Source organism: Diplotaxodon limnothrissa, linkage group LG13 (assembly GCF_057381915.1).
Source record: "Diplotaxodon limnothrissa isolate DT_005_m linkage group LG13, D_limnothrissa_male_GT1.1, whole genome shotgun sequence".
Taxonomy (NCBI): Eukaryota; Metazoa; Chordata; class Actinopteri; order Cichliformes; family Cichlidae; genus Diplotaxodon; species Diplotaxodon limnothrissa.
This window is the reverse complement of record NC_140608.1, coordinates 32,677,059-32,702,832: the sequence shown is the minus strand read 5'-3', so window position 1 is coordinate 32,702,832 and position 25,774 is coordinate 32,677,059. Positions and strand designations below refer to the sequence as shown.

Here is a 25,774-nt window from a genome sequence, read left to right as displayed (position 1 = left end):
TGATATTAGTTAAAAGTATTATAGAATATATAGTGCAACCTTTCGCATACATTTGTAATCTGTCCTTTCAAACTGGTGTGTTTCCCTCACAAATGAAAATAGCAAAAGTTATTCCAATCCATAAAAACGGAGAGATGTCAGTTTACCAATTACAGGCCAATATCACTACTCCCACAGTTCTCAAAAATTTTAGAGAAGTTATTTGTTAATAGACTTGATAAATATATTGAGAAGCATAACCTCCTAAGTGATAAACAACATGGCTTTAGAGCAGGGCTGCCCAATCCCAGTCCTCGAGAGCTACTATCCTGCAGCTTTTAGATGCATCCCTACTCCAACACAGCTGAATCAAATGGTTTGATTACCTCTTCAGCATGCCATCATGTTTGGCAAAGGCCTGATAACAAGCCATTCATTTGATTCGGGTGTGTGGGAACAAGGATGCACCTAAAAGCTGCAGGACGGTAGCTCTCGAGGACCGGGATTGGGCACCCCTGCTTTAGAGCATGCCTATTCAACTACGAAGTTAGTTGGGCCAGATTTTCAAACCGAGGAATTTATCTGGGCCAGATTTTTATTTTTTTTTTGAAGCCAGTAAGCAGCAGATCATGATCAGTTTCAAACCCACACAACTGTACTGAAAAACAAGTATTTTTTTTATTCCTTTTCCCCTATAAATCTGGTGGTGACCTCTCACAAATGCACACCAAAAGGTCCATTTAAAAAAAAAAGGGAGCTATAACTAAACTATTTTTTGCACATTTGAAATACTAATAATAATAACAAAAAACATTTTGATAATTCCCTTTCAAATTAAAATATATATTTCGCTGACCACTCACTTTTCCTGCCATGGATGGAGCCCCATCGGTCACAAGTATACAGACACGCTTCATATCCAGACCATTTTCCTCAAAAAGAGCTTAAATCTTCTCAAACATCATTTCGCCAGCTGTGTGTCCCTCTAACGGTAGCAAGCCGAGCAATTTCCCATCCAAAAAACGGACATATACGCACAACTGTGCATTATCAGTTCTGTCTGTGATCTCCTGCTATAGACATTACATCAGTTTTCTTCAGGTCATCTAACAGCATTTCAAACTCGTCTGACGCCTTCAATTCTACGAATATTTGAACTGTCCTACAGGGGTACGTTTTTAATAGCAGATGTCACACTTACTTTAATTTATTCATCACTTTTCACTGCATCCACCACGGCCAGCATGCAGTATTTCACCGTTTCAGAATCTGTGAAAGGCCTTTTCTTCTTCGCCAAGAAGCAAACACGAAGGGAAGATGCTGCAGCTCTCTTGGGCTGTACAGGACCCTCACCATGGTAGCACAACTCCGGTTGTAAGATTATTAAACTCGGTAAAATGAATAAGTATTTGTCAGTCCAGGCAGGGTTAAACCGACAGTTTTCATTGTCAATTTTGCGCCGTTGGAGTGAGAAAGACATGCTGTTGTCGCATCTTATATTACGATGATTGTTTAATATGTTTACATCACGGTGCATTGTGGGTTAAATATTGCTAGGCTACTAGGAGTGTTGCATTCACAGTCTACACTACGCTGTAGGAATTTTTAATTTTTTTAAAATTAATTAATGAATTAATTTTTTGCGTTTTCTCTGTGTTTCTGCCAGGACCACAGGCAGGGCCACTCGCAGGTTGCTTCTGGGCTGCATTTGGCCCGCGGGCCGCCATTTGAATAGGCTTGCTTTAGAGTGAAAAGGTCCACTTCGATGGCAGTGATGGAACTTGTTGAAGGGATATCTAATGCTATAGATAATAAGGAATATACTGTTGGTGTTTTTATAGACTTAAAAAAGGTGTTTGATACAATTGATCATTCTATATTAATGAATAAACTAGAGAGATATGGCATAAGAGGGTTAGCATACAAGTGGATGAAAAGTTACCTGGATGAAAGATATCAATATGTCGAATTCAATAATGTAAAATCTAAGCAGTTGAAGGTAACTTGTGGTGTTCCTCAGGGCTCTGTGCTGGGCCCTAAATTATTCAAATTATATATAAATGACATATGTAGTGTTTCCAAACTGTTAAAATGTGTATTGTTTGCTGATGATACCACTCTGTATTGCTCAGGTAAAAACTTAGAACAGCTTCTGACTACAGCGGAAAAGGAGTTAAATATATTAAAAAACTGGTTTGATGTAAATAAGTTATCATTAAATATAAAGAAAACAAAATTGATTATTTTTGGCACTAGACAAATGAAAAATGTATCTAAAATAAGGGTTAATGGAATTGAAATTGAAAGAGTGTACGAGAATAAATTTCTTGGAGTGATAATTGATGATAAGCTGAGTTGGAAGTCTCATATAAACCATGTGAAAACAAAAATGTCAAAAACCATCGATATTCTCTATAAAACAAAGCATGTCCTGAACAAAAAATCATTATACACACTTTATTGTACTCTGTTGCTTCCATATATGACTTACTGTCTGGAGATATGGGGTAATGCATATAAAACGAACACTCTTCCTATTTTCAAGTTACAAAAAAGAGCTATAAGAATTATAAACCAATCAAACTATATAGAACCAACTAACATTTTGTTTATTAATCTGAATACCCTGAAATTTTATGATTTAGTTGAATATAAAATGGCACAGATAATGTATAAAGCACAAAATAACTTGCTTTGCTGCAGTACTCAGAAGCTGTTTAAAGTCAGAGAGAGTCAATATGACTTAAGGGGAACAGATTTCTTTAAGAAAAACAAGATGAGGACAAATATAAAGCAGCGATGTGTTTCTGTTAGAGGAGGTAACCTGTGGAATAGTTATGACAGTGATTTAACAAGGTGTAGTTCATTTTCCTTGTTTAAAAATATGTTTAAAAATAGAGTATTAGAAAAATATATAAATCACGAATGAAAAGAGCAAAAATAATAATACTGAAACTCTTGACTGTTCTGCTTTGATGTAGTTACTTATCTAAGGTGGAAAGTTTTTTTGTTTGTTTTTTTGTTTTTGCTTTGCTTTGTTTTATTCTTTGCTTCGAGCCCTGTGTACAGGAGCTGCATGCAAAAAGATCTTTCGTTAAAAGGGTTGGCGTAATAAGAAAATGATTCAGCCAAGACCTTTTGATTAGCCTTGTCTCATGCTTTCTTGCTTTGTGGTACATCTTTATTCTGTATTCACTGAGATATTTGAATGCTAATCAATCAAATCAAATCAGATTGTTCAATAAACAGCACTGGGATCTCCTCTCTGTACATGGTTTGTCATGAGACACTACTGTGGTGTCGCTTGCAAACTTGAGAACCGTGTTTGAGGAGTGGATAGCTGTGCTGTTGGTAAGAGTGAAAAGAGGCGAACTGAGCACACAGCCCTGTCCCTGTGTGGGACCGGATTGGATGATATTCTGGCCCCTAGTCTCACCACCTGAGGTCTCATTTAAAGAAGCACAACTTTAACTTTCTGCATGATTATTGGGGAAACTAACCCTACATGGAGTTTGTTCAAATTATTTAACCCTGACTAAATTTTAGCTGAATTAACTCATAGGGTCAGGGTTATTTCTTCAATCCATTATAAGGGTGGGGTAAAGGTTTCTGAGAGGTAAAAGCTCAGCTTCAGACACTCTAAACTCTCAGACAGCCAGAAACATGACAGGTGGACTCATCAAAAGCCGTGGGCGCTGCCCCTCTGCAGGCTTCCTGAAACTGTCCATTCAGAAAAAGGTAGGCATGAAGTGAGTAGCTTCACTGAGGTTCAAGATCACCTAAAGAAGCATTATTTTGAAAAGTGACTCAAATCTGCTCTGATACAAAGCCTGAGAGCATTTCTGCTGATGTGGACCAACTGAGCTGTAGCAGTCTGAGTGAAATAAGACCGGTTTCCAGATGAGGCAGGAGCTAAAGCAGAGCCAAAGCAGGTTTAGTAGGCTACAGGTTAATATGAGAAGACTCACGATGTTCACTTCCTGCAGAAATGAAAGAAATTCTGAGTCATTTTTTACTCTGTAAAACTTTTATTTCTTTTTTAAAATGAATCATTTCTGTTTAGAACAAACATGAAAGTCATGAAGCAATGCTACATTTTCCTAACAGCAGGTTTGCTAGTGGTGCTGAAACACGTGAGCATCCATAGAAACATGCACCTAAACAGGAGGCCCTGTCTTCATCATAAATTCAAAAAGCTGCTACAGATTTTTACTTCTATTGCATCTCTTTGCAAAGTTTCACATTTCATAAACACTTCTGCTCTTTACATCTCACATATATATTTGTATACTTTTACACATAAAAGCTACTCTCTCTTTGCGATAAAACTAAAATAATAGAAATAAAAAGACAGTAAGACACGAAAGTGTCTGAAATGGTCAGATGCATTCATCAAGTCGAACATTTTTCTCTTCAAATCTTCTCTGAGGTTTGAACATCTGCTGTACTGACACAGGAGGAGGAGGAGGAGGTCTGTTCCAGAGATCAGACAGATACAGATTAAAATCTCATTAGGAACATCTGTCCCTCACCTGACCACCACCATCACTGCCAGACACCAGCAAACACTCTGGTTTACTGGTTACACCTGAATGCAACCCGCTGCAGACCAATGCTAACTCTCAAAGTTTGGAATCGCTCACAAACGTCCTCATGTTTAACTTAAACAGATCAGAAAGGTCAATTTTTTCTGAATGAAAGGAAAGGTATATGTTCATTTAACACCACGCTGCAACCTGTACATACTACCTGAACCACTTTAGGGCCAATTTCCTCCTTCAACATCTCAACGAACAACCAAGACTGAGTGGTTGAGCAATAAAGGACTCTTTAGATGAGCTGGTGTTGGCCAGCTGGAGCTGGCAAATATCTGAACCGACCGCGTTTACATCCAGTCTGAAAAATAATTCCGACATGAAACACGCATTAATGTCAGAGGTGTAAAATCACTGTCGGCTCAAGCACTTCCTGAAGGTCTCCTGGACCTCCACAGTCCTCCGTGTTAAATCTTCTAGGAAGAGGAAGTTTGTGTTCTGATCTGATCTTTGTATAAATGAGAACAAAATGAAACCACATTTTCTTGATCCAGAGAAGGGTGGACTCCCGTCCCTCACTCTGAAGACGCTTGCCGAGCTGTTCCTGTCGGTGTTTGCGATGAAGAGAAGCAAGGCGAGAGGCCATCACAGCCTGATGTGTGAAGTCTACAACATCTCTCGGCGTTGAGTTTTACCGTGAACCGTTTTCACCAGGGAGACACCATGATGAGAAAGGTCTCGTGATCACCTCGTGGTACTGCATGTGGACGATCCTTTAAGTTCGGTTCTTTCAGGTAAAAGTCTTTCTGTACGTCTCCTTTCACCCTGCAGATCATCTCTTTAACCAAAGTCCGAGTTTTAAAGGAAAACGTGACATCCTGTGAGAGATCCTCGAGTGCGAATAAAAGTTCACATCTGAGTGTTCGGACCATGAACTCGGTTAATGTGGCGGTCGGGTTTACGCCAGGTTTCTGTGCAATTTCATCGGATTTGTTTCATTAGTTGTGTCAGTGTTACCTATTGATTACTTTCCAACTACAGATTACAGTTTGATTGTTTTAGTACCAAACCCCCGGCAGACAACAGGTTTCTGATCTTTACAAGTTCACAGAGTAAAATCATGTTTCTGATTTCTGACAGGAAGTGACCTCACAGTGAAGCTGGGACTCTGATTAGCTGATTGAATTTAGTGGCCTGATTGGTCAACAGCTGCTAATATTTTAGCAATGTTTTACCATGTAGACTTTTGTTATTTCAAGAAATATAATACAACTTAAAAAAATCATTATTTATTTTTGATCTTTTGCCCTTTTTTGGAGAGAGAAAATCAGAAATGTTCACATTTATGTCTTGAGAAACAACAGCGTAGACTTTAGCTCTACACTGACCGTCAGCAAAAACACCTGGTTGGCGTGTTTTAATCACATAGTGATCCCAGAATACTTGATAAACCTGTCAGTAACCACCAGGGCTTTGGTCACATCACCAATCATCTCTGAGGTCAAAGTTCAGCATTAAATCCGTCATGAGCAAAGTCATTGATGTTTCAGACGTAGATCTGCACAGAGGTAAGTTTTGTTAGCAAACGTCATAGCAAGAACTTTAATTGAAAGCTTCCTGTTTACTGTCTCCTCTAGAGTCACACCTAACTTAGCTATAGGACTGTTAGCTCTGTCATCTATCCACGCTGTAACATGTTTAAAGTAACATATGAAATGGAAGAAAACGTAAAATAAACCCACAGACATCTGTAGCTTTACAGGCCTTACCCTAGCTTAACTTAAAGTCTGACCTGAACTGAAACCCAGATCAAAGTTGGTTTGTTAAAAAATTCACTCAAAGACAGTCCATTATTTTTCATTAACCTCAGAGGATCCGTAAAGTCTTCAAAAGCACGGAGCTGTCTGTTCTGCCTAAAGGTGAACAGCTGTGCCACTGTCACACATCAGGACTGCGTTTCCCAGAAGCCACCTGTTTTCTTACTGGTTTCTTGCTGGGCTGGTTTTCTCGGATCACGTTTAACTCTGTGTTCATTGACATAAAGCGTCCACAGCCTGAAGCAGGGGGCGCTGTAAGCAGTTTTGTTTAATTATAGACTGAGTCCAAATAAAACACGACTCCACGCTTGTTCTGGCTGTGTGATGAGTTATTCCTGAAATTTTAATTTAAAAAATCTAAACTTTGATCGGCCACAGCTGTGTCTGTGTTTGGTTAAAGCACGGTTTTATCAATCATTTCATTTTTAAAGCTCTGACCCTTCCTTTCAGGTGTGTTTGCATTATGGCTGTAACAAACATAGCTTCAGATCAAAGTGAATCTGTGGCGTGGGAAAGGTAGGCGTGCAGCCAGAAGGGCGGGGCTAGGCAGAAGTTTAGCCCCATCAGCCCTTGGAGGACAGGGACAGACCTGTCCATCGTGACAGAACAGGTACGTCATGACATCATCGTTGGTCAGTGATGAAAACAATAAGAAACTTGCATTAAGGCACACACTGGGAGACAATTTCACTCCAGATGAGATCTGAGAGGCTTTCAGGACGAGACTGAACTGAGACATCATCACAAAGGTGACACCCCTTTGAGTGCCTCACTTTGATTGGTCACTGTGGCTCATAAAGGCCAAAGTAATATTTCATGCTTGGATGTGTAAATTTAGCTCTTCCTCTCACAATACCAAAGTCCTCATTATTCTGATATTTAAACCTTTCTAATACTTTTCTCTGAAATTTTATTTCCTGAAGATTACAAATTTTCAAATCACTTGAATCAACTTTTACTTCCTCTCCAAAAATCGGCGTGTTTGCATCGACCTGAAAGCGTCTGCAAGTGGAGGCGTGTTTTCAGTTCACAGGCGTGTTTTCAATGCAGGAAGCTGTGGTCACATGACATCAGTGCTAGAAGTCAGTTCAAACATTTTCAGCCAATCAAACGGCAGATAATGATGGAGCAATGACGACCTCATCCGTCCAGCAGGAGGCACAAGGCCGTGTGTGTGTTTGTTTGATCGTTTGTTTGTTTTGTCTCTCAGGAAGCATGTCGGAGGACCAGTGTAGGGGCAGGGCTCCACTGGCCATGAGTGTGGTGGTGAGGGATGGGAGAGCATTCACAGGAACAGGGGGGGGCGGGCTTACCCAACATCCCCCCAGAGTCCAGCGGGTACTCCAAGATGGACGCTGGTGCCGCCAGAGTGTACGGGTAATCGTATGGCGTCGTGTAGATCAGGCCAGACTCAGGCCCCACCCCTGCCATCAGTGCCGGTGTTCCATTGGGCAACACTGTCTGGATCTGCCGAATCAGAGGCATGAGAGTGGGGCCTGTGGGGGCGGGTGTACGCAGGGCATTGGGCGGTGCCAGTACGGGGGCGGGGCCTGAGAGGACACGAGAAGCCTGTTGCGAGACGCTAGATGCTGCGAAAGAAAAGGCGAGGGATGCTGGGTATGGGTAACAGGAAAGGGGAGGGTTTATAAAAAGGGGAGGAGTTTTAGTATGCTTGCTGTAAAAAGACAAAATGAAAATCTGAATCAAACGGTGTGAATGGCATCTAAAACACTGCATGCTTCATGTTTTTCATTTTAACCAATACATTTGGCACAAATGATTCATGTTTAAAATGACTGTGTATGATTGGCCAGTCTGTCTCTTACAGGTTTTGATGCTGGCGTCTCTGTACGTCCCGTTCAGGATGGCCAACTCCATCAGCTGCATCTTCTTCAGACTGTCCTCGCCCTCTGCCTGAAACACAGACACGACTTTCAGACACGCGTGTGCTGTGAGAACATGCAGAACCGACACACACAGCAGCTTAAGTTCACACAGAATTTCATTCAGCCTGAAAGTATCAGATGTATTAAAAAGTATGAAAAACTGTAAAATACATTTAAAAAGAATCTGAAATCAGCCACTACAGAAAGATTCATGTTGTATAAAACAATCTGTAAAATATCCAAACATCAGTAAATGATCACAAAAGATCGTACGGTTACTGTGTAACCTGAGTTCTCTCCTATACTCACTCTACACCTACGACTGCACGGCCACTAACAGCTCCAACATCATTGTGAAGTTTGTGGACGACACTACAGTGGTGGGTCGTATCACCAATGGTGATGAGACGGCTTACAGGGAGGAGGTCAGCGCCCTGACCCACTGGTGTCAAGACAACCATCTCACCCTCAACGTTGCAAAGACAAAGGAGTTGATAGTGGACTTCCGGAGGTGCAGAGAAGTACACACCCCCATCACCATCAACGGCGCTGCTGTGGAGAGAGTGAGCAGCTTCCGGTTCCTTGGTGTACATCTGGCTGAGGATCTTACGTGGTCAGTACACACAAACAAAACAGTGAAGAAGGCGCAGCAGCGCCTCTTCTTTCTCAGGAGACTGAAAAGATTCGGCATGAGCCCCCGCATCCTCAGGACCTTCTATCACTGTGCCATTGAGAGCATCCTCACTGGATGCATCACCACCTGGTATGGCAACAGCACCACCTACAACTGCAAAGCTCTCCAGCGAGTAGTGCGGTGCTCTGAACGGATAATTGGAGGTGAGCTTCCCTCCCTCCAAGACATCTATAGGAAGCGGTGCCTGAGGAAAGCGGGGAGGATCATCAAGGATTCCAGTCACCCCAGCCATAGCCTGGTAGCCTAGCCTGCTGAAGTGGAGGGCTGAGCAAGGCGATGACCCGAAGGTCCACCCCCAGCACCGTCACCACGTGCTGTCCGCAGACAGATGAACCTCAAGAGTAAACTCGAACAAGACACTCGAGGTCAGTCATAAAGTCCCAGCTCACTGAGCGGGTCCGTGCTGGCCGTGTAAGCCCATGACACAAAGGCAATGCACCAGATAGGGAGTCAGCAGGCTGGAGAGCTTTCACTCACAGGCCGTGTCAGACACAGCGAGGTCTGACAAGCATGTAAACCCGCGGCACATGGTTAGCAGGCCAGAAAGCACAGGCAGTCAGCTACAATGAGCCTGTGTGCACGCTCTCCACATGATCTCCAGCTGGAGCCTGGGGTGCACAGGGCCTGAACCCGGAATCCTAGGAGCACAGTGAGGAGAGGAAGCGTCGCTCACCGAGCAACTGAGTGGGGACCCTACTGGACACACAACCCAGCAAGAAGTGGGCAATGCCAGACAGGGAGCCAGTGCTGCTGGAGCGTAAGCCGGTGAACCGTGGGCAATGTGCCAGGGGAACACAGCCCGCAGCGTCAGCACGGCCGCTGAAAGCAGAGGGCTGAAGTAGGGACGTGACCCAAAGGGTCTGTCCCCAAGCCGCAACACCACCCTGCGCCGTCAGCAGACTGGTGAGGGGGCTGGCGGTCCAGCCAGCCGAAGCCCAAGTGGGGAACACAACCCGAAGGTCCACCCCAGGGCCGGGCGTCTGCTAAGTGCTGTTGCAGCAGGGGCGAACTCGCTACTTGTGCACAGTCGGCCCTACAGGCTGGAGAACACTTACTCACTTACTGACTGGCTCTGACTCACTGCAGTCAGAGCTGAGAAGCCACTCCGCTCGACAATGACAGGAGCCCCGCTGGTTGTGTGAACGGCGCACTGCGGGTAACACACCAGACAGAAAACTGGCTACACTAGGCTGGAGAATTCTCACTCGCCGCAGCGAGGTCCAACTGGCGTGTAAGCCAGCGAATACGGGCAATACTCCAGGAGAGCACAGCCTACCAAGCCACTTGAGCACGGCAGCTGGCTATCGCCATGACAGAAACCCGCGATATGCAGACGACGCTCCAGATGGGAAGCAAGAGTGGGCCCGACAAGACACCTGCGGACAGTCGGGAAGTGTCAGCTCACTGAGCGGGCACCTGATGGCCGTGTGACCTGTGACACAGGGGCAACGCACTAGACCGAGCCAGCGCCGCAGGCTGGAGAATTGTCAACTGCTGGCCCATGCCTGCAGCGGAGCTGGCCACTATGCCCAACTCAAAGGATGTCAGGAAGAAGGAGGGTGGTTGGAGGACAGCTGAACCTAGGCTCCGAGTCCTCCCCGCCTCACCTGAACACGGCCATCTCCACATCCCTGCATAGGCCCCTCAGCACAGCGAGGTGGCCACAGGGTAGACAGGCAGTCCCATCAGGTACAGTGGGGCAAAAAAGTATTTAGTCAGCCACCGATTGTGCAAGTTCCCCCACTTAAAATGATGACAGAGGTCAGTAATTTGCACCAGAGGTACACTTCAACTATGAGAGACAGAATGTGAAAAAAAATCCATGAATTCACATGGTAGGATTTGTAAAGAATTTATTCGTAAATTAGGGTGGAAAATAAGTATTTGGTCACCTCAAACAAGGAAAATCTCTGGCTCTCACAGACCTGTAACGTCTTCTGTAAGAAGGTTTTCTGTCCCCCACTCGTTACCTGTATGAATGGCACCTGTTTGAACTCATCATCTGTATAAAAGACACCTGTCCACAGCCTCAAACAGTCAGACTCCAAACTCCGCCATGGCCAAGACCAAAGAGCTTTCGAAGGACACCAGGAAAAGTATTGTAGACCTGCACCAGACTGGGAAGAGTGAATCTACAATAGGCAAGCAGCTTGGTGTGAAAAAATCAACTGTGGGAGCAATCATCAGAAAATGGAAGACATACAAAACCACTGATAATCTCCCTCGATCTGGGGCTCCACGCAAGATCTCATCCCGTGGGGTCAAAATGATCATGAGAACGGTGAGCAAAGATCCCAGAACCACACGGGGGGACCTGGTGAATGACCTGCAGAGAGCTGGGACCAAAGTAACAAAGGTCACCATCAGTAACACACTACAACGGCAGGGAATCAAATCCCGCAGTGCCAGACGTGTTCTGCTGCTGAAGCCAGTGCATGTCCAGGCCCGTCTGAAGTTTGCCAGAGAGCACATGGATGATACAGCAGAGGATTGGGAGAATGTCATGTGGTCAGATGAAACCAAAGTAGAACTTTTTGGTATAAACTCAACTCGTCGTGTTTGGAGGAAGAAGAATACTGAGTTGCATCCCAAGAACACCATACCTACTGTGAAGCATGGGGGTGGAAACATCATGCTATGGGGCTGTTTTTCTGCCAAGGGGACAGGACGACTGATCCGTGTTAAGGACAGAATGAATGGGGCCATGTATCGTGAGATTTTGAGCCAAAACCTCCTTCCATCAGTGAGAACTTTGAAGATGAAACGAGGCTGGGTCTTCCAACATGACAATGATCCAAAACACACCGCCCGGGCAACAAAGGAGTGGCTCCGTAAGAAGCATTTGAAAGTCCTGGAGTGGCCTAGCCAGTCTCCAGACCTCAACCCCATAGAAAATCTGTGGTGGGAGTTGAAAGTCCGTGTTGCTCGGCGACAGCCCCAAAACATCACTGCTCTCGAGAAGATCTGCATGGAGGAATGGGCCAAAATACCAGCTACTGTGTGTGCAAACCTGGTAAAGACCTATAGTAAACGTTTGACCTCTGTTATTGCCAACAAACGTTATGTTACAAAGTATTGAGTTGTATTTTTGTTATTGACCAAATACTTATTTTCCACCCTGATTTACCAATAAATTCTTTACAAATCCTACCATGTGAATTCATGGATTTTTTTTCACATTCTGTCTCTCACAGTTGAAGTGTACCTCTGGGGCAAATTACTGACCTCTGTCATCATTTTAAGTGGGGGAACTTGCACAATCGGTGGCTGACTAAATACTTTTTTGCCCCACTGTAACCCTGGTCGTCTGACCAGAGTCAAGCGTCATAAACATCATCCTCCTGAGAATCAACCTCCACCGGCACAGGCCTCACAGAGGCGGGGCAATGGGAGGCAACGCTGCAGCCATCATCTCCATTTTAGCCCAAGAGGCACAAGATTGGGGAGGGCTCTCCATGTCCCCAGCCTGCCTGCAGCTGACGTGTCAAGCTCCATCCCTGTAGAGGGAGCGACGAAATGGCCGCCAGCAGGGCATCAGTTACCCTCACGCCCCTGTTAGGGCATGCTGCCCTGCCCAGGGAGGGCCCAAAGGGGCGTCCAAAGAGACCAGGGACAGGGCTATTGGGGGAGGGGCCAAAGGCAAACTACTCCCACCATGCATAGCAGCAACCATCTGCGGGCAGGGGACCACAAATGCTGGGATGCAGCACACTCACTGCCTGCAACCAGACCAATCAGGCAGCAGCGGCACATGAGATAGGAGGCGCTGTGGCTGTATGACATCATCAACCTTGAGGTTCGCTCTACTAGATGGGACCTCAGGAAAGGCTAGTTCCCACACCCGTCATGCTCTAATTAAGAGCTGAAGGGACCCATTTTGCCCGACACTGTGCCTGGGGACCAGCAGGGGGCAGCCCAGGGACAGGTGGGTGACAGGTGACAGGTGAAAGCGTATGCTTGGAAATCTGACATCCTTCCCACTGTAGCCGAGCAACGAGCCGAGTCTTGCTGGCTGCACCCAAGCTATGGGCAACGGCAGACAGGCTAACAGACCGGAGAATGCTCACTCGCCAGCTGTAGCACAGCGAAGTCCCAGTGCCGTGAAGCCTGCAAGGCGGGCAAGATGCCGAGGGAACACGGGCAAGATGCCACACACACAGACGGCAGCTCGATCGGCAAAGGAACCGGGCCACAGGAGACCAACTAGGGGAAACCGGGGCCGAGGGAAAGATAAAGGGGAACCAAGCTAAGGGGAACCACGGCTGAGGGAAACCAGCTAAGGGAGACCAAGCTAAGGGAAAGGGCAGGGGAGAGGCTAGCACCCAGGGAGGCTGCCAAAAGAGGCTCCTGACGGATGCACACACACACAGCACTCTCGAAGAAAAGTCACTCACACACACGACACAAGTGGAGATCAAACAATCACGTCAAACAGTCATGTCATGTCTGCACAGCTGTTTTATACGTGAGCTGTGGGGCGTGGCCGGGCAAGCTGGAGTGTCTTAAAGAATTATCAACGCCCCACGACCAAGGGGGTTCGTACCCCGTATATATGGAATATATAACGGTGTGGAGAGATAGTCTCGATATGCTAGAGACCATTCAAGTCCCAGAAATAAACTTTTGTCAAATTAAGATGACTTGAACTCATGATGGTTACAGTATCCTATGAGCACGCTCAGTAACCAGCCTGCTTAGGGCTGTGCAGACCACATGGGGCGCTGCTGTCCACCACACAACGGCAATTATTTCTACCAATTCCTGAGAGGAAACACAACACAACATCAAACACACACGACACACCTGCCACAAGCTCGTTAGACAATCAGCTCGTCAGTTAACATCTTTCATTTTCTTCAGTCCAACTACAAACTGACTTCTAAACCACTTTGTGTCTCTGCAACATGAAAGTAACTTCAATGCCTCCCTCCAACTTCCTGTTAGAAAACACGCACACACACACACACGCACACACACACACACAAAGAGAATCATCAGGTGCCCAGACTCACTTCCTAGTTTTTTTTCTTCCTGCCTCTGCACAAATCAAGGAAGTGAGAGTGGAGGAAGTGAAGATCAGCAGAATCACTGCACTTCCTGTCTCTCTCTCTCTCACACACACACACACGCAAACACACACACACACACACACTCCTAAATCTAGAAGTGATTCTAACATGAACATGAAGGTTAAAGCCCAAGGGCTGAAACCCCAAAGTGAGGTTGATGTCAGCGACCCGAGTCCGTTTACCTGCCGAATCACCATGGTGACTGATGCTGAGCATCACCAGGTGAGGCTCAGAGTTTCCTCTGATTCTTTAATGCAGCATGTTTTCAGAGTGAGAGATTCTCTGTGTGCAGCATGTTCCTGAAAGCAATGAATGAAGAAGCTCCAGCAGATCAGACTGAAAGTGCACGTGTTCATGGGGCGATCGTGGCTCAAGAGTTGGGAGTTCGCCTTGTAATCAGAAGGTTGCTGGTTCGAGCCCCGGCTTGGACAGTCGCAGTTGTTGTGTCCTTGGGCAAGACGCTTCACCCGTTGCCTACTGGTGGTGGCCAGAGGGCCCGGTGGCGCCAGTGTCCAGCAGCCTCACCTCTGTCAGTGCGCCCCAGGGTGGCTGTGGCTACAATGTAGCTGCCATCACCAGTGTGTGAATGTGTGTGTGAATGGGTGGATGACTGGATATGTAAAGCGCTATGGGGTCCTTAGGGACTAGTAAAGCGCTATACAAATACAGGCCATTTACCTTTCATGTGATCAAGTGTTCATGTGATCATGAAACATGAACGCCTTTTCAACCAATCACATTCGTTCCCTCTGATCTGATCTCACGTGCCCTTCATCAGGCTGTGGGACAGGAAGCTGTCATGTTTCACAGCTGTGATGTGAAGCTGTCACCTAGGAAACAAACAGCAGCGCTGAGCGCGCTCAGAGCAACATCCTTCCTGCCATTCAAACCTTTATTCTTCTCTGTCACAAATCAGCAGATTAACCAGTTTCTGCTGCTCCACCTCTGAGGGGTTCACCTCTTTACAGGTTTCATCATCATCATAGACCTTTAATGTCTCTGGTCAGAGCACCTGGCGCTAATAGAGATCCCGGCTTAACAGAAAAAGTTGATAAATAGCAAGTTTTAGAGTTCATCAAGCCAGCGAACTTGAAGAAAGCCTGGATATGTAGAACTTCCTTTGTCCTCACAAAAACACACACAGGTCAGAGGTCAGGGGACTCACAGCAGGCACGAGCAGCTTGGTGACTTCATCTACAGCTCGTTTGAGTTTGATGTCGGCTCGGTTCTGGGCGTCTTCCACCATGATGAGGACATGAAGGTCCTCGTTCAGGTGCTCCCAGTTTGGCTTCCCTCTGTTCTGGTCTTCCTGCAGGTGGAGACATGAGTGAAGACAGAGACAAGTAGTAAATATTCACATGCTGTCTGGTGTTCACAATTGACTGACTTTGGTGAAATGCATCCAGGGAGTTACAGTTTGTTTTTACATTCACTGTCTGTAGTCCTCAGAAGAGGGGCCTCAAAGCTAAAGGCTCTGTGTCCCATTCTACTTTTAAATACTCTAGGAACTATAAGTAAGCCACCAGATCACAACAACAGTCACCTCAAGGTAATTTATATTATAAGGTTAAAAAAAACTGAGATTAACTGAAGGCTTTACAGGGAGTTTTTAGGACTTCCTGATAATAATGAATGACAGTCGTCCAGCCTGGAAGTAATAAATGCATGAACTAGTTTTTCAGCGTCATTCTGAGACAGGATATTTCTAACTTTAGAGATGTTGCACAAATGGAAGAAAGCAGTCTCACATATTTGTTTAATATTTGCATTGAAGGACATGTCCTGGTCAAAGTTTAACTAATTGGTTACACTTTTTAACTAATTGGTGTGTGTTATATGGCTTCATGGACAGATAGAGCTGGGTGTCATCTGCATAGCAGTGTAAATGTATGCTATGTCTTCTAATGATGCTGCCTAAGGGAAGCATGTATAATGGAAACAGAATTGGTCCTAGCACTGAACCCTGTGGAACTCCATAATTAACCTCAGTGTGTGAAGTAGATTCTCCATTTATACGAACAAATTGAGTCTGTTAGATAGATATGACACAAACCACTGCAGCACAGTACCTGTAATACCTACAGCATGCTATATATTGCGATCTTCTGCTGGCGTTCAGCCTGTTAGCGTGTTAGCAGGAAGTCTGCTGAGTTAGCAGAGGATCGGCAGATGATTGGACGATCGTTTTCTTGCACAGATGAGTGGTCTTAACAAAAACTGTATGAGTTTCAGCACGACATCAGTGCAAAACCAACACCCCCCTCATTCATTGTCCTCCCTCTCCTCTAGCTCCATCTGGCTTGTGTTGAACTGTTGCTACGCCTGTCTCATGTACCTCTGTTAGCGTAGCAGGTGGCTAACCTTGTCAGCGTCACACACGCAGAAACACAAACACGCATGTTTTTTCAGCAGTTTGACCTGAAATGTTTGAAATAGTTTCTTCACTGTGAATCATTCAGAGAGTCTTAATCCTGAGGAGACCGTGTGACTCGGCTGCTTCTGCAGACTCAGAGCTTTCACAGGAAGCAGCTCGTCAGCTCTTATTTTAGAGTCTCAGCTCTTCCTGAAAGTTGGCAGACAAACTTTCTGACACACGGGTGCATGAAGCAACATCCTGTTCGGAGTTGTATTTAAAATCTCAAGCTAAAGACAAATTCATGTCACAAGTCTTTCTTCAGTCTGACAGGACCTAACCCTAACCCAAAATGTCCTGTCCTTTCTGCCAAAGCAGAATGAAACTTTATAAAGTTCAGAATGCAAGCTGGGATTTTGGCTTCAGTTTGAAGTTCAAGCAACAGAAGAGTTTAAGAGCTTTTTTGGAAGGATGTGTGACTTTATTTTTATAGTTTTCAAACTGAACTCTAATCAGTGAAAGTCTCAGTTTTAGGGACAGACCATCCATCTGAGACAGCGACAGATTTTCGGGCTTCGTTGGAGCCACAGATACTTCCTGTTTCGGACATGAACTATTTCTCCAATCAGGCCCATCCCACATTAGTCTGCACCTGCATGAAGAAAGACCCTGCTCAAACTGGTTTGGTCCACTGAGCTCAGGCTGGATCCTGCATGTTCTTCTGCAGGTATCTGTTTCGGGTTGAGTGGACATTCGCTGTGATAGGATAGAAGTTCAAGTAAAAGGAAAGACGCAGCTCAGCGTTCGTTGATGCACTCAGAACCTGCAGATTCACAACAATAAGCGGTCACTTCACTGAGCGACCTAATTCTACTGACACGTTCTATTCTGACTGATCTCCTCTGTGCACACATCAAACCGAATGTTACAAAGTCCTTCAGAAAATGCACAATAAAACACAAGCAGAATGCAGAGTTAACCCTAACATCTGGAATAAAATTCATAAGAACACACTCTCTGTGATAAGGAAATGTGTCATACCTCAGCAGCCGTGCACGTTCTCACTCTTCTAGCTTCTCAAACAAAGAGAAGGCTCTTCGTTCGTTTTAAATGTTGAAACACATCTGAGTGATGCTCAGGCTCACGTGTTCTGTCTCTGGATCAGCCCTGCATATCTACACCAGATGTGTATTTTCATATGTGTTGTTCTTTAAATGAAAATCTGCTGACTGACCTCTGACTGTGTTTCAGTGTCAGGCATTTTCACTTTTTACGTCACTGCTTTGATTAAACCAAGAAAATCAAATATTTGAAATATAAGAAGAAAAATTTCATCTTATGCCTTCTGTGTGCGTGCGTATGAGCGTGTATTCATATCTTTGTGGGTAGCAATAATTGGAAGTTTACTACACTTATGGGGACCAAAATCCTGGTCCCCACAAGTCTGAAGGCATGTTTGAGACTAAATGTGTTTTTAGTGTCAGGGTGATAGCTAGGGCTTAGGCTCAAGGTTAGGCATTCATTTTTCATGGTTAGGGGCTAAGGAACGCATTGTGTTAATTACATGTCCCCACAAGATATGAATACCTGACATGCTGTGTGTGCATGTGCACGTTACCTTCTTCTTGTCTCTCATAGAGCCTCTTCCTCTCACCATGATCTTACATCCAGTTTCAGCCTCCAGCTGCTTCGCTGTCAGACCGCGAGGGCCCAGAATCCTCCCCACAAAGTTAAACTGACATACACACACAGGTCAGCCTGTTACCATGACAACCTAAGCACTAATCAGCCAATCCTCTTTCAGAAATAGCCATAAATAGTTAGAATGAATCTACTGAGTCGTAAAACTTTGAAACAGAGCAACACTGATGGAAACACAGGAAATGAATTATTATTGGTGCATCACGATGATCCACACACACAGACATACGTCGGGATGCTCCTTCACGGGGACGTAGAGTTTCTCCTGCAGCTGCACCGTTGGGCCGACAGCGTCCGGCAGCTCGCTGCTCTTCTCCGATCCGTTCAGCGTGTCCGTGTACATGTCCTTCCTCACGCGGCTGATCTCTGAAACACACACACACGCAGGAAGTGGAAAACTGTTCTGCGGTCTGGCCAATCAGAAGCTGATTCTGTTTGGAGTTCGTGGCAGAGGTGAGTGGGACGCACAGGCCATCAGCACTAAAACACCTGCAGCAGGTAAAGAGGAGCTGATGGAGCTCGGAGGGAAACAAACAGCTGGAATCAAACTTAACTGAAAACCGATGTTTGAGCGCGCCGTCTTCAGACTTGTCCTTTATGTTCAGGTTTTCAGCGCTGGAGGCACTGTTTCTCTGCGTTTTGTTTTGCTGCTCACCTTTTCTTTGTGTTTGGAGTAAATCTGATCAGACATTCAGGTTTTATATTTGTAACTGATTTAAAGGTCGTGTTCATATTTTTCCAAACATCACCGTGCGAACCTCTGAAACCTGAGGTGACGATGATGTTCTCACCTGATTCCATGATCTGTCATTCCCGTGTCCTCTTTAGCTTCTTGTATCTGCAGGTGAGATGGATGTGATGGATGATGAAGGTGGAACTGATGATCTGTGTGACTGCTGCTCTCCTCGTGGAGTTTGAACCTTGAAGCAGCCAGACGATAACCTGACCTGCAAACATCGGTCAGCTTTCCCTTCATGTTGAGCCTGATCAGTGAACAGCTGAGTGTAATAATGTTCATGTTTCACAGATCAAGCTCAACTGAAGAGAACACTTTAACCTGTGTGGTTTCTTAGTCTTCTAGGTCCTGCAACTCCTTAAGTTCTTAAGTTTAAGGCATTTGGAGGTTCTTGCAAATGTTTCACTGGACAGAACGATGTGGTGTCTCGGGTCTTTGTCCTCTGGTAGGCTTGTCCTCTCGGGGGTCATCCTCACAGTTGCTGACCCACCCTGTAATCATGTGAGTTATGGGTCAAGCTGTGAGTTGGTGTCGAACCACCTGAGAGGAGGTCTGAAGACTGTGTTACAGGCGGCTGATTGCTGATGGGTCCCCCCTCTGTGGAGACCACCATCCACCTTTACTGCAGTTATAACGGTTGGTGTTCTCGGTCCTTTCTCCTTTACAGAGCCGCAGCTTTATCACTGTGATAACTTTGACAGATTTGGTCCTGCAAATGTTTAACACTGGGACATGTCTGGTTACAAAATAAAGCAAAAAAGCAAAACAACATGTGACAACAATCATTTGACATCACCCTGCAGACGAAGACTTAGGCCAGCAGACCTTTGGAGAGGTCTGTAGTTAGAAACCAGCTAAAAACTCTAACTGTGTTATAGCAGCTAGCTGTGGGGTTCCTCAGGACTCCTGTGTTGCTTCTGTATTCTTTCATGTGCATGTTTTTAGCATGTTGGTTTAACATGTGGCATTGAACGTGTGTTTAAGCTGCAGCTCAGCTCTTTGTTTCTGTCTTGAAACAGCAGCAAGTAGGGACGTGAAACCAGTGCAGCTTTCACAGGAAGTTGCAGTATCCCAGGTAACTGTTTCCATGATGATCGCACATCTTATACTGACCACCACCCCGGTAAGATTTATTTCTCCCTCGCAATGCATGCTGGGAGACTTTATGAAGCTGTCTGTGTGGTGATTCAGAGCAACAAAACAGCCCTCACCATCAGCCAATCAGGAGCTAGGAGTGCGCACACACACGCACACACACACACACATGCGCGCGCACACACACACACACACACACACGAACATGCAACTCTGAGTTCTGAGTTCATCCTCATGTCAGACGGCTGTTTGCAGCAGACGTCTGTGAGCAGGAAACAGGAAACAAGCAGCTGCACAGGTAGGAAACACCTGAGCATCTCCTCAGCAGGTTAGAAACACACTAACCTGCTGGTTAGCATCAGAGACTTTCCATCACATCAAGTGAGCTCCTCACAGTCTGCAGCTCCTGCAGCATCACGGCCACAATAACCAGCAACATGGGAGCAGGCAACCCGCCCTCAGGACCAGTGTTGGTCAAGTTACTTGAAAAAAGTAATCAGTAACTAATTACTGATTACTTCCCCCAAAAAGTAACCCTCTTACTTTACTGATTACTTATTTTCAAAAGTAATTAATTACTTAGTTACTTAGTTACTTTTTAAAAACACGATTTACAACCTGAACAGGTGATAAAGCGATAGATCTTTCAGCCCAATTCTACTTTTTCTGCATAATCCATCATACAAAATGTAATCAAATGGAAAAGTCTCTTTTTAAAACTTGTTTTATTAGTTTTAATCTTTTAACTTTATGCATCAAGCAAAGATTTAATTATATGCAATATTCTCTGACTGGAAGAAATTAGTTTAACATTTAAACCTATTTTCTGCACATTCCAGCTCATAAAATAAAATATTTTTTGTGTTTACACTCAGTCTTTCAAATAGATGCAAGTAAAACACAGCAGAAAATAAATAAAGTCAAAGACTCAGCGGTCCTGTTGCTCTATTTTCACCTGTAAAGCAGGAGTGGGGTAGGCGGAGGTTTACCCTGGTGCAGGTGTGCCGCGGTCAGTGGAAGAATCCACGAGTTTCTCTGTGAGTTTCCCATTACGTCGTAGCTACTCGGTGCTTGTTGGAAGTTTAGGGGTTTTTTTCGCTGTAAAAAGAAGTTTTCTTCCCACGCACAGCGGACACTAATGTTTTTGTCACTTTTTATGGAATCAAACTCAAAGTAAGGTCAGTACTTCCACGCTTTAAACGCTGCACGCTCATACTCTCTCCCACAATCGATATATGATCCATTGTTGATCTGCACACAGCTGTTGTCACGGACGTCGCACTCGCTTACGTCACTGTCATGAGACAGACAAAAATCACGGTTTTAGTAACGCAGTAACGCAGCGTTCCTACGGGAAAGTGACAGTAATCTAATTATCGTTTTTGCAATAGTAATCCCTTACTTTACTCGTTACTTGAGAAAAGTAATCAGATTACAGTAACGCGTTACTGCCCATCTCTGCTCAGGACACACCTCCAAAATAAACCAACGTGCTTTCAGTCCGCCTACAACATTCACTTCAATGTCAATGCCCCGAGTCATGGCGCAGAGGAGGAGATCACCAGTCATGAAAGGTTATCGTATAAGCACCATGTCCTCACATGGTCTCTTCGTCACCCTCATTGTCGCCCTGATTCCAACGTGAACCATCACAGAGGTCTTCAAAGGATCATCTTACACTGAGGAGTCAACACAGAGACCTAATAGGCAGGAACGTCCTCTCTACAATGGTTAAAATGGGATGTTGGTCCTCACAAAGTCAGACAGACACACACACACTGGTACTAGTGGTTTTACTGTCTGAGGCTATTACAGCAGGGACGCCAGCCAGAGGGGATTCTGGGTAAATTGATTTTCTTCTCTCTCTCTGACTGACACACACACACACACACACACACACACACACACACACACACACACACACTTCATCTGAGCTTTTGAATTAATTGATTAGACCAATTAAATGATGAATAGCTGCACTTAGTGTAATTGAGACGCACACAGAGGACAGAAATAAAGAGGAGTAAGGTTTCATACTGTGGTGTGTTCAGGTGCTGTTGGAAAAGCAGTGTTCAGACACATGCCACAATTCTCCCTAGCGTCAGGTCTAGCCGTCCAATCACAGCGCACTTTCTACATCAGTAACTCACAGGTAAACAACACACCTGACACGTTGGCCATGTTGTTCCGAGTTCACAGGACTCTACTGTAAACGAACCTAACTGTTATTAAGTGTTTATTAGGTAAATACCCCCTGTGGCCATCTAGTGAAATGCAGTCTAACCCTAGCATCTACAACCCGGCTCTAAAAAAGCTCACTCGCTGAGAAAATGTAAATGTAAGCAGAATATTGAGTCATATTTCATTATCTATAGAAATCAAGTGTTTAAACTGAGGAAATCATTTCACCGTTTTAATATAAATATCAGATATATTTGAATTGTCTCCAAAAAGCCTGGTGTTTAGCAGCCAATCAGGTGAGCGGGCAGCAGGTCAGTCTCATGACTGGGTATAAAAAGAGCTTCTTGGAGGGCGTGTGCTGTACAGACGTGTCTATATCCTGCACACCTGAGTGTCAGTGTAGTGATAGCAAAGCTCATCTGGGCATGTGTGGCTAACTTACAGGTAGCCGGCCAGCCTCAGCGTGCTCGAAGTATGAACTTCATGGAAAAGCAGATCACCTGACAGAGACACAGGTGAGCTAATGTGAGACAGGTGGACGTCTGCTGCATCAGTCTGCAGATCAATCGACCCTCACTGACCATGAGCTTCTTGTATTTCAGTCCTTCTCAAACTGTGAAACTTTATTCAAACATTCACACCTGCAGAAAACATCTGTGCGCACACAAACTGAACCAGATGTTCTCATTCCTCCACCTCGATGTCCGCTGGAGCACTGCCACATAATGTCAGCAGTCACATGACCACAATAACCTCACAGCAGCCCAGAAGGCTCCAACAGCACAAACACAGCCGAGGTCCAGTTCAGGAGAAGCTAGCAGACAGCAACAAGAGCCGCCTGTGTCCCATCCACCTGTCAGTCACAGAGGCCATGCCCCTAATAATGCAATGAGGCTGTAAAGTGACTGAGTTGGATTCCTACTGATTAGTGAAAATTGTGGGTGGGGTTAAACGTGCCAGCTCACCCATTTGTTTTTTAATCTTTCTGATCAATGAAATCAATAAATGATGATCAGTTATTAAAATCCATGATCACTAAAGTATGATACGTTACTCGAGTATGCTTCAGACAGTACTTTTACTCTGAAAACACATAGCACACTTTCTGACAGTACTTACTGCAGTACATGTAGTACTGCCAGCACTTTAACTTGTAGAAGTTTTAAAAGAAAAAGTATCAGGATGGTTTCAGTAAACTTTTCCTTTGATTTAAACCCTCTCGCGCGCGTGCGGGTCTCACCTTCGTCCAGGAGCCTCTCCAGGTGCTGGAAGATTCCGCAGAAGTTCGGCAGACCGCTCATCAGCTTCTTGTCGTTCATGAGTTGCATCAGGTAATCCGGACCGGGTCTGGGCTTCTCCCTCCCCTCCATCCTCCCCACCACGACCCGCCGAACTACACGGATCCGGACCGCAGCGGACTGCACGGCATCAGCATGAATCCAGACCCGCTCCAGACACGGAGGCGCCTTGAGTCCCGCACGCTCGGCTCCGAGTCCGGGTTTAACGCTCCAGCTGCTTCGGCTTTGCCCGGCTCTCCGCCCTCCGCTCCGCGCAGAACAGCGCTGTGTGTCGGCCAGCAGCGGCTCTGAGCCTCCGCTCCGCGCACACGGGGGGGCTTCAAAATAAAACTCTAACTAACTAACTAACCAAATAACTAACTAACTAACGTGTGTGTGGTATTTTGTTCCCAGGCGTCACCATCAATAAAGCTGCTCCGTTTGAACGTGTCCCTCTAAATAGTTTTATTGGTTTTAATGGTTTTTTTCACATGGAAATGAGTCTCGTCCGCCTCCTCCTCTTCCTCTCCCTCTTCATCACCCACCTCCTCTCCAGAGCCTGGGACTCACAGAAGAACAAAGGAGGGGAAAACAAAAACTTTTCTTCTTTGTGAGTTTGGCTGAAAATCGCTTTGGGTGATGAAGAGCAGGAGGGAAATGAAGAGGAGAAGCGTGATGAAGAGGAGCAGGTGCAGCTGCTCCTCAGAGCAGCTCATGAAGAGTTTAAGGGTTGATCCGTCACCTCCGTGAGGAGGTGTTTACTTCCTGTAATGAAGGCATCCTCACCGTCGTGCTCACCTGTACACTTACCTCAGGGGTTGGATCATAAACACATCTAAAACCTGCAGGATCCCGGCCCTCGAGGCCTGGAGTTGGACACCTGTGCTCTACTAGCTCTGAGTTAACAATTACTGAAAGTAGTTTTTTCCTTGCCTGCCCAGCCCTTTCCTGGTGTGGACCCAAAGTGCCCTTTTGTTGAGGGTTTTTTGTGTATGTGTGGCGTCCTGCCTGTGCTCCTCAACAATAATATTTAACTTTTAATCACAGTTCTGCTAAATTAAAGGATCTTTCTTGCATCTGTCACATGATGACCATTAACCAGTGATCGCTCTTGACTGCAGATACGAGTCGGGAACCAGCTCGCAAAGAGCCCCTACATGTTTTGACACTTGAGCTGTGAGGAGTTGTGAGAAACAGAAAGTAACTGGGAGACGCAGACTGAGGCAACAGAAACCAGTAAGTAGGTGAATAGCCTACACTGTAGTCTACAAAACACAGGAGTGTTAGCTTATTATGGACACGTGGGTCAGCTGTTCTGTGGAAACATGGTGTGTGTGCCTGTACATTACCTGTCCTTTATTACCTGCACACGTGTCCTGGTCATTAGCTGCTAGCTAACTGTGTAAGGCTGTCATGGATCTGCAGCTCTGTCCACCATCTCAGGGAACAAGTTTAAGAAATCTTATCGAGTGATATATCACATGAGAGGAGAGAGCTACCGCACAGATTTTCATTATTTTAATATGATGCTCTACGACGTTACAACGATACCAGAAAGTTCCTCAAAATTACACACAGCACAGATAAAATCTCAAAATTTTATAGAAGCCAAACATTTCCGCAGATTTTGCTCCAAGCATATGTGTAAATATCATAAAACTGGATAATAAAACGGAGGCTCCTCAGCCTGAGCTGAAGGCTCTGAGTCTGAACAGACAAAAAGTCACCGTTTTGGTTTTAGGACGTCTTTCAGCTGGTGGAGGTCAGTCGGGTGGACAAACAAGCCCATCTGGGGTCAGCTGACAGGGTCACGTGACCAGAGCCTGGACGACCTGTTACGAGTGGAACAATGAAAGTTTTCTCTGACGGACAAACAACAGAGTGAGAGTGTGTGAGCGCAGGCGAGGTGTGTGTGTCCACTGGTTTCATCAGGAGGTCACTCCAGTTTCTCCCCTTTACTTTGATCACATGATCAGAGCACCACATTGTCAGCTGAGCACTGACGAGTACTACAGACTACTTCAGTGTACTGAGAGGTACTACAGGGAACCACAGTGTAACAGAGATTTATGCAGTACTTGTACTGGCATTTTGTTTTCGGATGAATTTCTGGAACGACAGAAATCTGCGGACCTCTCTGCCCACTCTGATTGGTGGGAACAAACAACATCGCTGTCATGTGACCTTTAGGAGACCTTCAGACTGCGTAGGTCACACTGACCTCAGATCATAAGGTCAAAGGTCACGGTGATAGAATCACAGCCTCCTCTGTCTGCATGGGGTCTGTTCTGAGCTGGCTTGAGCTTCTTCTGCTTCTCCTTCGGTTCGATCCACACTGTGGACAAGCGCACGCACCTATGACTCACCTGTGCACAGATGCTCTCTGTCATCAGGCTCTCTGAACGCTGACTCAGTGAAGCCCTTTCATATCCACAGCCTTCAGTCTCATCT

At 45.4% G+C, this 25,774-nt stretch overlaps 1 protein-coding gene across 1 annotated transcript; it reads right to left on the bottom strand.

Annotated features, from left to right (window-relative positions):
* Nucleotides 1-7,537: 7,537 nt before the first annotated feature.
* On the bottom strand, nt 7,538-23,425 carry qkib (QKI, KH domain containing, RNA binding b). Its single transcript, XM_085369619.1, has 6 exons — nt 23,287-23,425; nt 18,264-18,400; nt 17,952-18,068; nt 15,146-15,289; nt 8,158-8,245; nt 7,538-7,944 (listed from the first exon to the last, which is right to left on the bottom strand). Exons 1-6 carry the CDS (start codon nt 23,414-23,416, stop codon nt 7,538-7,540), a joined length of 1,023 nt encoding a protein of 340 aa, XP_085225745.1. The 5' UTR covers nt 23,417-23,425.
* Between the last annotated feature and the right edge of the window lie 2,349 nt (nt 23,426-25,774).